This window comes from Eschrichtius robustus, chromosome 2 (assembly GCF_028021215.1).
Source record: "Eschrichtius robustus isolate mEscRob2 chromosome 2, mEscRob2.pri, whole genome shotgun sequence".
NCBI classification, from domain to species: Eukaryota; Metazoa; Chordata; class Mammalia; order Artiodactyla; family Eschrichtiidae; genus Eschrichtius; species Eschrichtius robustus.
This window is the reverse complement of record NC_090825.1, coordinates 178557679-178570275: the sequence shown is the minus strand read 5'-3', so window position 1 is coordinate 178570275 and position 12597 is coordinate 178557679. Positions and strand designations below refer to the sequence as shown.

General features: G+C 60.1%; 1 protein-coding gene across 3 annotated transcripts; it reads right to left on the bottom strand.

Moving 5' to 3' along the window:
• Positions 1 to 2384: 2384 nt before the first annotated feature.
• Positions 2385 to 12243, bottom strand: ADAMTSL5 (ADAMTS like 5). 3 transcript variants are annotated; one of them, XM_068537391.1, is made up of 14 exons: positions 12142 to 12243; positions 11126 to 11244; positions 10917 to 11018; positions 10456 to 10654; positions 10255 to 10346; positions 9952 to 10012; positions 9687 to 9795; positions 8387 to 8514; positions 7963 to 8074; positions 7549 to 7635; positions 7260 to 7423; positions 6877 to 7075; positions 6731 to 6802; positions 2385 to 6381 (listed from the first exon to the last, which is right to left on the bottom strand). In XM_068537391.1, the coding sequence occupies exons 2-14, from the start codon at positions 11200 to 11202 to the stop codon at positions 6080 to 6082; spliced, it is 1704 nt and encodes a 567-aa protein (XP_068393492.1). In that variant the 5' UTR covers positions 11203 to 11244; positions 12142 to 12243; the 3' UTR covers positions 2385 to 6079. The 3 variants fall into 3 exon arrangements, with proteins under 3 accessions (XP_068393492.1, XP_068393494.1, XP_068393493.1); XM_068537393.1 differs by having other exon boundaries at positions 10456 to 10528; XM_068537392.1 differs by lacking the exon at positions 12142 to 12243 and having other exon boundaries at positions 10917 to 11218.
• Between the last annotated feature and the right edge of the window lie 354 nt (positions 12244 to 12597).

Below are 12597 nucleotides of genomic sequence, written 5' to 3'. Positions count from 1 at the left end.
CCTTGTTTTGAAAACTCTTCCAGACAAGCAAGCTAGAGGCAGTAGCCCCACCTCACTTGCGTTCCCTCTAGAAGCAGATGGCGGGGCAAGAATTTGAGTACAAGTCCTTTACGTGGGAGGGATCCCAGGAAGAGCCAAGAGGGAGAAGATTGAGGTGGGAGGGGAAAGAAGCCAATAAAGCAAGCGTGGCTAAACCCAGCACACCTGCCAGCACGTGGCTCTCCCTCCCATGTTGAATGCACACCTGAGACTTATCCTGTCCAGGTGCTGAGGGGCTGGATCCACCACCCTGCCGGTCACTGGGGGGAGCGGTGGCCATTCACTCCAGCCAGCGCCCCCGCAGGCAGCGCAGGGTCCAGGGCCAGGCAGCCTTCAGCAAAGAGGCCCCGGGAGGCTGGCCGTGGACGTCAGCCTGGCCTTCATGGAAACTGGGAGGCGGGAGCTGGGTGGGCATGGACAGGACCTCCTAGGTCCCGCCGTTGCTTTCCTTTGTGAGGCCAGCACAACCCTGATTGTAAAAACAGGCAGAGCCAGAACAAGTAAGGAACGTGATGCACCTGTCATGTGGATATAGACGCAAAAACATCTAAGCAAAAGATAGCAAATCCAACCCAACAGGATATGAAAAACCAGAACACTCTCCCCTCACTGCCCCGTTCAACTTCACGTCCCTGGAAGCACAGCCTGAGTTGGAAGCCGGAGGGTGGGGGGAGCTGAGTGAAGCAGTGGTGGTGGTGGTGGTGGGGGGGGTCTGGAGCTGGTACTGCACCTGAAATCGGCCCCCCTGGAGCCCAGGGGCCCGTGTTTTGTGCCTCCACATCTGTCAGTCACTGGTTTCAGCCCACCCCCGGGGAGGGGGCCTTGACCCCACGGGCATCTCCGAGTGGCAGCTACTGTCGCCCAGAGACAAGTCTCCCGCGAGGCATCTGCAGCCACAGCTGGAAGGACCCTGCAGCGCCCATCACAGTCTGCCCGCCCACCCGAGCTCTGCTTCTCCCACATTCTGGTTGGTCACAACTTCTGGTGCCAACACAAGGGGAGGGTTAGGATGAGAAACCACGAACCCCGACAGGGCAGTGGCTCTCAAGGCCATAAGTCAGTGGTTCTCAACCGGGGGTGATTCTGTCCCAGGGCCATTGGGCCATATCTGGAGACACCTTTGTTTCCTGCCCGAACACATCAGCCAAGTACTGCAATCGTTTGACATGCCATCCCTCTCCCCACTGAGCGCCCCAGCTTGTCCCCAGCTGGTGGTGATCCCATCCATCACAGTTTTCCTGAAAAGGAGGCAGCTCTGTGCAGCTGCCAACCTTGCAGCCCTGTGTCCTCATCCTTGAGAACTCCAGCGAGGGAGGAAGAAGTACGGAGCGAGTGCTACTGGTGAGCAGTGGGTCCAGTTCATTCAATCAGTCACTCAACAAATATTGAGCACCTACTGTATTCCAGGCCTTGCTCCAAGGGTAGAGTCATGACCCAGAGAGACAAAAATCCCCGTTCCTGAGGATTTGGGGAGGTGACAATCAACAGGATAAATGGGGGGTAACAGGTCAGAAGGAAGAGAATATGGGGGCATATGTGACTAGGAGTTGGGGGGAGGGGCAAGGGTTGGAGGGTCAGAGAAAGGCCTCTCTATGGAAGTGACTTATTTCTCTATTTGGCTGCGTCGGGTCTTGGTTGCGGCTCGCGGGGTCTTGGTTGCGGCGCCCGGGCTCCAGAGCCTGTGGGCTTAGCTGCTCTGTGGAATGTGGGATCTTCCCGGACAAGGGATCGAACCTGCGTCCCCTGCATTGGCAGGCAGATTCGTAACCACTGCGCCACCAGGGAAGTCCCTGGAAGTGACCCCTGAGTAGAGACATGAAGGAGGCGAGGGCTCAAGTCTGTGAATACGGGGGCAGGAGTGGTCCAGGCAGGAGGACGTGCAAAGGCCCTAAGGCAGGACCGTACCTGGTGGGTTAGGAGAAGAGCAGGCAGGCCGGTGTGGCCGGAGCCACATGAGCCAGAGCAAGAGAGGAGCTGGGTCTGGGGGGTGGACCACGCAGGTGCCTGCCTGGAAGGTGTGGTGAGGACTTTGGCTTTTACTTGAGGATGTTGGATTTGTTGGGAGGAAGGGATCGAGGGTAATTATTAATGAGCCCCCACCCTGCTGAGGAGTCCACTTGGGCTCTGGGGACAGTGATCCCTTAATCTGCTTATCGCCGGCCCAGGTGTTTGAAGTAGGTGGTGTGGCCTGGGTCCAGGGCAGGAGACGGGGCCTTGCCCCACCCCCTGTGCCCCTTGAAGATTGTCCTTGGGCCCTGCCCCCCCGGGTCAGGTCACCTGGGAGCACAGGTGAGCGGACACACACCTGTCTCCCCAGGTGGAAGCAGTGACGTTTACTTAGCCCCTCAGATTTGTTTTGGTTTTAATTTAAATGTGCAGAAAAGTATAACCCGCGACTCGGGGGCAAGTATCTCAACAGGGCCGGCCCCTCCCAGTCACTTCCGCCCCAAGGTAACCCCCATCCTGCCTTCATTGCCTCTGGCCTTGAAGGTCACTTGTGTCGTGTCCACGGTGTCTTCTGTCCCCTCCTGTCTGACTCAGACTCACCACGCTGCTGCGGGAATGATTGGTGCATCATTCTTTTTCGTTGGCAGAGCGCGTATTCTGTGAGGGCCAGAGAATGATTCAGTCCACTGCTGATGGGTGTTAGAGTTGTTTCCAGTGGGGGGCTATTGTGACTAAAGCTGCTAGGAACATTCTGGAAGCAGCCTTTGGTGAGCGGAGCTCTCATTTGCCTTGGGCGTATACCTGCCAGAGACGGCAGGGTGTAGGGTGAGCCTCTGAGTCTCCTGGGGCTGCTGTAACCAGTCATCACCAACTGGGTAGCTTGGGACAACAGGAATTTTTCCTTTCACCATCCGGAGGCCGGAAGTTCAAGATCAAGGTGTCCCAGGGCTGTGGTCCCTCTGGAGGGTCCAGGAGAGGGTCCTTCCTGCCTCTTCCAGCTTCTGGGAGCCCCAGGCATCCCTGGGCTTGTGGCCACATCCCTCCGATCTCTGCCTCTGTCTTCACACGGGTGTCTTCTCTCTGTCTCTCCTCTGTGTGTCTCTTACAAGGCACTTGCCACCGGATTTAGCGTCCATCTGGATACTCCAGAATGATCTTCTTGAGACTCTTAACTACATCCTCAAAAATCCGTTTTCCAAATAAAGTTCTGTTCACAGGTTCCAGGGGTTAGGGCGTGGACGTTATTATTCAACCTTGTACACGAGTGTGTGTTCAGCTGTAGCAGAAACAGCCAAACTGTTTTCCCAGGTGGTCAAGCCATTGTAACCCTCAACTAACCCTCAGGGTGTGAGACAGTCCAGGGGTTTTCAGCAGCCCTTCAACCGGACTCGTCCTCCTGTGGGTGAGCCAGCTGGTACAGGGTCGGTGAGAGAGAGGTGCAGACAACAGAGGGGTGCTGTCTGCAGAGAATTCAAAACGGTAAGAAAAGCATCGCACCCCCCAGAGCTGGTACTCCGCAAGGTTGTTGAATACAATATTTTGTGGGGTTGATGAAAGAACTGTCGTGATTACTATTGTTTTATTAACATAGACACAAGTTTCAAGCTTGCCCGTTTTCATTCTTTATCCTTTAATAAACATCGCCTCCTGCGGGAAGTCCATTTGGAGAATTCCCAGTTCTGGACCCTTGAGGACTCAGCTGTGAGTGCTTCCCTCGAGAGGCAGTTCCGTCTGTAATCACCGGCGGTCTCTTCGGGCAGCGATCCAGTCTCTAAACCAAATGGGCCCTGCGTGTTCCTACAGGGACACAGTAAATACTAAAACCCGAGAGCCAGGGATTGTAAAGACACAAAGATACAGATCTTGAGTCTCTCCGTTTCCGTTGTTGCATGTTCCGTTGTTGCATGTTCCGTTGTTGCACCTGGAGTTTTTACTCGTGTTTAAAAGTAAAGCATCAAAGCAGCGTGGAATTTTTGCTGGGCGAGTAAGTGCAAATGCTAGTTCCACCTTCAACTGGGTTGCTGATTTTGAGTATCTTTAAAACTTCTCTCTTTAAATGGTTCCATTGATTGTTTGTTACGTGACCATTACCGGAAACAATGTTGCCGCTAGGAGGAAGGCATGCGGGAAATCGTGGCTCCTGTGGCCACAGGCCATCCTGTCTGCTAGAGTGGGCCCTGCATTGGCCTCTGCCCCGGCAGGAACCTCACCCTTGCAAACCGGTCCCGCTGGTTGGGGAGTAGATGGCAGGGTTGCCCCACAGAGCTCCGGGGAGGAAGAGGCCGGAGGCTCCCATTTCCAGACACTGAACACACTCCCACAGTGCAGTGAGGCAGAGGGGACCATCTGGGGCCATTGGGGACCTGAAGCCCTTGGGGGCTGCAGGTAACACCCGAAACGCTGAATTCCTTCTCCCCCCGTCCTGCCACCAGGGGGCGCCCAGACCCCACGCCTCCCTCCAGAACTGCGCCCCACTCTGCCCCGCCGGGGGGGGGCGGGGGGGGCGTTCGGGAGATCCTCCGGCTTCAGCACTTGTTACAGAAGACAGGGCTAGGCCGGGGCCGCCCCAGGCGCTGCTGGGTCCCAGGCATACAGTAGGTGCTCAATAAATACTCTTTGGAGGAATGCACGAATGAACAGGAGGGCTAGGGAAGGAATCTGGAAGAGTGAGGTTCCCAAGGTCAGGGCCGGGAGGGGCTGAAAGGGTATACACAGATGGGGAAACTGAGGCCCAGAGAGGGGCAGGACTTGGCCTGAGGTCACCCCCAAGGTCAGGGGCCGAGTCCATTGAGACCCACATGTCCAGTACCCGTTGCACACTCCCACCATCCCGCGCCCCAGAAGAAGACACAACCACAGATGGTACAGACGAGCAGGTTGTCCCAGATGACGGCGTGAGTCACCCCACTCAGGATGGGGAGGCAGAAGGGGAGGTTTTCTGCGTGACTATGTGACACCCCACTGACACTTCCAATCCACACATGATCTAGGCCTGCCCTCCTGGCTCTAGAATCTATGAGGAGACTACATCCAGGACACATGAGGACAGGGCACACGCTGAGGATGGGGGCTCTGACCTGCCTGCTCTGCTCGGGGGTGGGGAGGGGGCCCCCTGAACGGCCTGAGAGGAATATGTGGCCCCAAGGGGCATCGGGAGGGGGCTTGGAACCTCAGAAAGTCCCGCCTTCCCCCATCCTCTTATATTCCCCGTCCTCACGGTCGCCCCAGGGTCAGACACGCTGGGGGGAGGTGGGGGCTGGACCAGGAGGAGGAGGGAGGTGCACGTGATCACGTGTGTTCAGGTGGTGACAACGTGGCTGTGGATCTGACTAACAGGGCATCCTGAAGTGTCTGCGCCCAAGTATGTGAAACTGGGGTGCCCTTGTTAAAAAAAAAAGTGCTTGTAAAAATTAAATAGGAATAAAAAAGGGGTGAACAGCAGTGTTGCCTGGAGGGAACCCTCCCACCTCCCCCCGAATTGCGGAAGCTGTCAAGATTATCTCTGAACTTCCTGGTAGCCAGGGCAAAAGGGGAAATTGGTACATTACAGTGCCTGGGTAGGCATGTTTTCTAGGGGGTCATGCCTGTTTGTAACAGTGTCTCTGCATACGTGAGTGTGCATGTGTTAAGTGGCAATGAGAAGGGAGAGACAGAGTGTCAGGGGGTTAAACAGTGGTGAGCTTCCTGGTAGCCAGGGCAAGAGGGGAAATGGATACATTACAAGGTCTCCTTAGGCATGTCTTTGTTGGGGTCATGCTTGTGTGTGACAGTGTGTTCCAGCAAATGAGTGTGAGACAAGGGGAATAAAAGCAGACACAGAGTCTCTGAGAGTAAAATAGCTATGAGTTTCCTGGCAGCCAGGGTGAGAGAGGAAATCAGAGCTAAAGAGTCCATTTAGTGTATCCTCACCAGTGCGTGCCTGCTTCCAACAGTGGATCTGACTGAGTGCAGGGGTGTCTGAGTGTGTGTGGTGGGGAGTCACTGAGCTGCAGGTGGGAGATAGTTCTGAGCTCCCTGGAAGCTATGGCAAGAGGGGAAATATGCTGACTTTGAGCCTGGTCAGCCGTGTGTGGCCGAGGTCTGGTCCAGGGGCTCAGAGGGGGCAGTGTCTGGCGGCCAGGCGCACGCGGCTGTCCTCGGCGGGGCTCCAGGGCCGGGCGTAGCCAGCATGGGGGAGCAGCAGCCAGTCCTGAGTGCCATCGGGGCTGATGAGGCGCCGGGCTGCCAGCAGGTAGTCCCGATGAAGGGCCAGCGGTGGGCAGGGGCAGCGGCTCGGCGCCCACACATACTCGAGGGCCCGCAGTGGCGAGCGGTTCTTGTAGATGAGCTGCACGCGCACCTCATATCGGGTCTCCTGGGCCTGCCGGACGCGGCCCAGCACGCGGGCCCGGAACACTGCGGGCAGGGTGGTGCTGAGCCTGGCTGGACACTCCGCCCCGGGGCCCATCCACACACCCCTTGCCAGACGAGGGAACTGGGAGTCAGGTGGGGCATTGGGGGCCCTTGGGGACTGTGGTCAGCTGAGGCCGGGGGTAGGGGTCAGCTCAGGGATCAGTGAGGAGTTAGGAGTCAGATTAGGGCAAAGGATCAGATCAGGGAGTCAAATGAGGGTCAGGAGGGGTCAAGCTGGAGTCAGGTCAAGGAGTGAAAGGCAAAGTCAGACCAGGGTCAGAGGTCAGCTGGTTAGGGGTCAAGTTCAGGTCAATTAGGGGCCAGGTGAGGGATGGGGTCAAGGGCCTCTCACCAAAGTCGCTGCCGCAATAGTGGAGCAGCCGGTGGGCACGACCGCGGGTGTCAGGGCAGGGTGGGCAGGGGTCTGCGGGGGCAGTGCAGTCAGGGGCACAGGCCTTGCCTCCCTGCTCGCCCCCGCCCAGGCTGTCCCCAGCTCACCTGGGGTGGGGCCTAGGGTCCGTGGGGGGATAACAGTTGGGGCAGCGGGAGACTCAGGGGACTGAGGATCTACCTCCTGAGGCTGCGGCTGCCGCAGGGACCAACCCTGGCCCTGAGCCTCCGCCTGGAAGGGGCCATAGCGCTCCCGGGGGAGCCAGAACTCGAACTCAACGCCGGGGTTGGGCTCCTGCAGGAGGACCTGGGCGGCGGGGTTGGGGGTGTGTCACATACTAGGGAGCTGCCCTCGGACCTGATGGCCCAGCGTCCCCCAACACACACTCTGCCCAGCCCCCCCCAACCCCCCCCCCCGGCCCCGACACCTGCTTCCCAACGGATTCTTTAACCCCACACGCCCAGACGCCCTCTCAGAGGCCCGCCCCCACCTGCAGGAGCAGGTCTTCGGAGGTGGGCCCGGCGGCGCGCAGCGTCTCCTCTGACCCTGTGACGCGGGTGTAGACCACGCGGGTGCCCGCTGCCTCGTAGGTCCCGGGAGGGCTGACCGCCCAGTTCCCATTGAACACGTAGTGCCCGTCGCCCCCCATCAGCGCTGCAAGGGAAGGGTCAGCCCGGGTTCCCCGGAAGCGGCCCCGCCCGGCTCCCGACCCTGTCGCCCCCCTCCCCGCTGGATTCGGGAGGCCAGCAGGGCGCCTCCTCCCTCGGACCCTGCGATACCCAGGTGGTTCCGGCTCCGGTGGGCGGCGCGGATGTGCCTGGCGCCCTCGGGGATCAGGGTCACGTTCCAGTACCCAGCGAAGGCACCTGGGCGGGAGGGAAGGAGGGCGTTGGGGAGCAGGTGGGGTGTATTTGAAGGATGATTTGAGGATTAAGTGGGATACTGCGGTAAGAAGGTTATCCAAGGCCCTGGTACTCCGAAAACGCTTCCTAAAGGATTGGAGTTACGATGATTATCACCTAAGTGCGGCAGCAAAAGAGTTAAACCCCGTCTATTCTGGGAAGGGCGGGACAATCTGGCAATGACCAATCAGAATGATGAGCGATGGGTGCTGGGCCGCAGACTGCCCAATCAGCGCGGGACGTCTTAAAGGGCCCGCTCTGGGAGAGCACGAGGACGGGGAGGGCGGTCACCGGCATCCCGGAACACGCGCTGCACGAAGAGGCACGAGTCGTTGGCGCCGCCGCAGCGGCCGCAGCGGTCTTCGCGGGCATCCGAGCCCAGCAAACCGTCACAGCCGGCGCTCTAAAGGGGTGGAGAGGGCACGCGCGCCGTCAGACGGCCCCTGCCGTCGAGGGGGCGGGGCCCATGGAAGAAGGCAGGACCAAGAACTAAAAGGATGGAACCTGGGGGGCGGGCCCTAGTGGGAGGAGGCTGGGGATGAGGCCTAGTGATAGGTGGGGCAGGGGAGGTCGGAGACTCGGTAAGGGGGCGGGGCCTAGGGAAGAGGGCGGGACCAGGAACTTAGTGAATGGGGTCTGGGGGCGGGGCCTGGAGGGAAGAGGCCGGGTGGAACCTAGAAGGGGCGGGGATGGGGGCGGGGCCTGGAGTTCTTACGAGGCAGCGGCCAGCCACGCAGAGTCCCTGGGTGCCCGGCCTGCAGGGGGTACCGTCCAGCACGCGGCCGAAGCTGTGATAGAAGTCGTGTCCCTCCGCCAGGCAGTTGAGGTCGCACTGGTTGGGTGCTGGGGATGGGAGGAGTCGGTGGGAGTGGGGGACATATCTGAGTTCCAGCCCCCTTCCTGCCAGTCTCCCTTCAGGCAGCCATCCTCTTGGGCAGATGAGGCCCAGAGACTCAGCCAAAGCCACACATGGAGGCTGAGGCAGAGCCAGGTCTGGAACTTAGGCATTCTGCTTCCCGTTCGCTGGGACTGTCCCAGGCAAGTATCCTGGGCCTGCACTCATTCGTTCATTCATTCATGTTAAGTCCTAATATTAGGGGCCCACTATTAACATCATCACCCATTCTTCACTCACTCTTCCACACGTTCATTCCACAGACACTCATAGAGCACCTACTATTTTCCAGACAATGTTCTAGGTTCTGGGGTACAGAGGTGGGCAGAATTCACTTGGCACTTGGGCTCTGCACCCAGCAGGTGCCCCCCAAAAAGTGTTTGTCCAGTTCTCACTGAGTCCTGCATAGCCTGGGTATGTTGCTGGCCCTTCCCGGGACTCAGTTTTCCCCTCTGCCTGGCAGTGGGGCATAATGGACAGTCTGACCACACCCCAGGCCCACAGACCTGATCCCTGCTCCCCCCGCTCAGGCTCACTCTGGCTCCCGACTCCCTGAGGCTGGCTGGCAGACCCAGCCTGGAATAGAGCCTGAGCTGGCCCTGGCGGGCCTCTGCGGGGGTGAAATCATGGCAAGTTTCCGCCAATTCTTAGGGTGAAGGAAAAAAAAAATCTGTGAGGTTGACGGTTGGAACTTTCTCCGTTCTAGGATTTTCTTATCTGTGTCTACCCCCACCGTGGCGTCTGAAGCTGCCTGTTTCCCTTAAATCTGGAGGCACACTGCCCCAGGCACACAGTTATATAACTCGCTATTTTCAGCTCAGTGCAGCAATATTTCCTGCTACTGGTGTAAGTTTGAGAAATGTTGGCCTCTGGATACAGCTCCCAGTAAATCCTCAGCTTGGTGTTCGACCCTGTGCAGAATAGACCCTGCCTCCTTCTGCCCCTCTTCACAACTCACACTTGCTTTCCACCCTTCACTTCACCAACTCCTACATATCCCTCAAAGCCCCAGTGCCAATGCCCCCTTCTTGCACCCCTCCAAGTCCCCCTTTCTTCTTAGCAGCCACTTTTCTCTGCCAGCTCTGAGAGAGCTGGACTAACAGGAGCATAGGCTACTCACCACCATAGAAGGGCACCCATTGGTAGGTCTTCTGGGTGCCCAGGACAGGGTGGCCATTGTAGAGGGCGCATTGGAGGTCTCGGAAGGGCACGGCCCCTGGGGGACACTCCTGGGGACAGAGATTGGTGGAGCAGAGGCTGGGACAGCCCCGGGGATGCCCAGAGAATCTGGCATGGTGGCAAGCATATCTGGGGGCATGAGTGGGGAAGCAGGAGGGCTTCAGGGAGAACTCAGTCTGGGGGGGGGGTGGGTGGATAGAACTTACGGGCAGCTGGCAGAGGCGGTACTCGTGGGTGTCCCCCCAGCACAGCTCTTCCCTGGGAAACCTTCGAGGAGCAGGGTGGCCAGACTGCGGTCAGCACCTCCGGAAACCCTTCCCCAGAGCCAGCCTGCCCACCCATCCACCCCCGCTAACCCCACCCACATTCCAGCTGGATTAGCGGGATTAAAAGTCACAGCATGTGTGGGCAGGCCGAGGGTGCGGCCAGGGGCTGGGCCAGCCTGACAGGAGAGGAGGGGCAGGGACCCTCTCCCATCCCACCCAGCCGAGTCCCAGGAGCCTCCTCACCGGACGCATTGCCGCCTGCGCACGGAGAGCCCTCGCCCGCAAGAGCTAGAACAGCGGCTCCAGGAACCCCATGGAGTCCACTCACCCGGACCCTACTTGGGGAGACAGAGGCAGAGTCAGCCTGGAAGGGAGGCTGGTGACCCCCACACTGCCAGCCGGGTTCCCATACCCGCTGCCCCCTGGGCTCATGTCCCCCTTTACCTGAGCGTTGACCCCCAAACCACAGTTCAGGAGGGTCCACAGCAGGAGCAGGAGGTTCCGGAGGGGGCGGGGTCTGGGGGAGAGGAGGCGGCGCAGCAGTGGGGGGGCCAGCAGGCCAGGGGTTGCACCCCAGCTCTTCCCTGACTGGCTGTGTGATTTTGGACAGTAACTCAACCTCTCTGAGCCTCCCTTCTCATCTCTGAAAAATGAAGTCATAATAGAGCCCACCTAATAGGAGAGTTTTGAGGGGTTCGTCAGATTAGGTGAGGAAAACGGGGGGCACAGAGCCCGGTCTGGAGAGAGAAAACTCAAATAATTATTATTGGTTGTTTACTGTCTATGATGCACGTAGTAGGTGCTTATTCAGCGTCTGATGATGGAAGGAATCATTCCAGGAGCGTGCACAGGTGTCTCCAGGGTCCTAGGGCCCTCCCCACTCTCCCCACCAACTTTGCTCCTACCTTCCGGTGTGGCCAGGGGCCAGGCGCTCCTCTTCCCTCTGCCTTAGTTTCCCCATCTGTGCAGTGGGGACCAGCTGGGCACAGTCCAGGATTCTATGGGACCTTGCAGAGGGTGTGGCTGGTGGTGGCTGGGTCTGGTGCCTGGCAGAGCTCCCCCCACCCCACCCCCGGGCGGGCCCCAGCCTCCAGGGCCCCCTCAGCTCCCAGACCTGCAGCAGCCAGGAGCTCCTGGATGGGGGGCGGGAGGGGGCAGGGTGACCTGGCCCTGGTCCAGTGGGTGCCTCATGGCCTCATGTGAAGAGGGTGTGGGATGGAGTCCCAGAGCCGCCTGCAGAGGGAAAGGGGCCGCCAATGAGGATGACGCAGGGAAGAGGGAGGCGGCTGCGTGGGGGTGGGGGAGAGGGTGGCTGGGAGGCTTTGTCTCCCTGGGCCTCAGTTTCCCCATCTGTCAGGGGAAGAATGAAGTCACTTGCCATCCCCACCCTCCCCATGATCATGGCATTGGTGGAGAAAGTGGCGGACTAGGGCCAGGGAGCCCAGCGGTCAGCAGTGCCCAAAGGACACGCAGGCCATGCTGGAGGGCTCCAGTCCTGGAGGTCTCGGGCAGCGGATGGGGGAAGGCAGGGCCCCACTGGATGTTCTTGAGCAGCAGTGTCCCTGGTTATCAGGCTCTCCTGACTCTGACATTCAAACCTGGGGCACCAAGGGTCTGGGGCCAAGGTGGCTCCAGATGCTGAGAACATGGGGGACCACGGGGTGGGTTCCCCCGTGGGTCCCCCCCCGGTGGGTCCCCCCCTCTGACCAGAGCTGTGAGGCTGGCTGCATCTCTGAACCTCAGCCCTGGCTGGCCCAGGAAGCAGGAAGAAGTCCGGGTTGGAGAGCAGAGGTAGGGGGAGGGGGCTTGACCCTCGGACACCCGCTCCCCTCTTAGCACTGGCTTACGGGGTGGGGGTCTAGGTGATGCAAAATGAGGGGCTTGAGGGATCACCATTCCCACTCTCCAGAGCCCCCTGCCCGAGGAGCAGGACACACCCCCCGTTTAGGCTGCAGTCCTGACCGTCGGTGTGATCTCAGGGCAAGCCACGCCTCTGGACCTCAGTTTCCCCAGAAGGAAGTGGGGATGAGCTTTCTCCCACCCTGGGGATTGCTGCCTCGCCACCCCACAGCTTAGGGAGGGAGAGAAGACTCCGCCCGGGTTAGTGGGGGGATAGGAAGAGGGACTTACCGGCTACGTAGAGCCCAGGCGGCGCGTCCAGGCTCCCCGGGCGGCCCGTGGGCGAGCGGAAGCGGCGGGGCCCGCGAGGAGGGGCGGGGGGAGCCCGGGGCGGCCCCTCCCACCCGGCCTCCCAGGGCGCGCCCCGGCCGGGGTCCAGAGGGGCGGCGGCGCCGTGCGCCCCCGTGCGGCCGTTGCGCGCCTGGGCGCCGATCTGCGGCAGGGGACTGCTCCGCACGCGCCGCGGCCCCCCAGAACTGCGGCCTGGTGTCCGACCGTCCGCGTGCCGGTGACCTTAGGAAGCCCAGGGCGGGGGAGCCGCGCGGGGACTGACCGCCCTTACCCCCACCTCGGGGCTGCTATTCCGGGCGCCGCGCTCAGGGCCCGGGAATGTGAGCGAACCGAGGTCGCCCTGTTGAGGCTCCAGGAGGGCGCTGCCCTCTCCCCACCGACGCCCAGATCGCGTCC

What these genes read in the sequence shown, in the direction of transcription:
- ADAMTSL5 (XM_068537391.1), bottom strand. Translation starts at nt 11,202, where the DNA reads ATGAGGCACCCACTGGACCAGGGCCAGGTCACCCTGCCCCCTCCCGCC. An exon ending in GTTTGGGGGTCAACGCTCAG is followed by an intron (nt 10,347 to 10,455) that starts GTAAAGGGGGAC and finishes CTCCCCAAGTAG; the next exon opens with GGTCCGGGTGAGTGGACTCC. An exon ending in CTATTGCGGCAGCGACTTTG is followed by an intron (nt 6,382 to 6,730) that starts GTGAGAGGCCCT and finishes CCCTGCCCGCAG; the next exon opens with TGTTCCGGGCCCGCGTGCTG.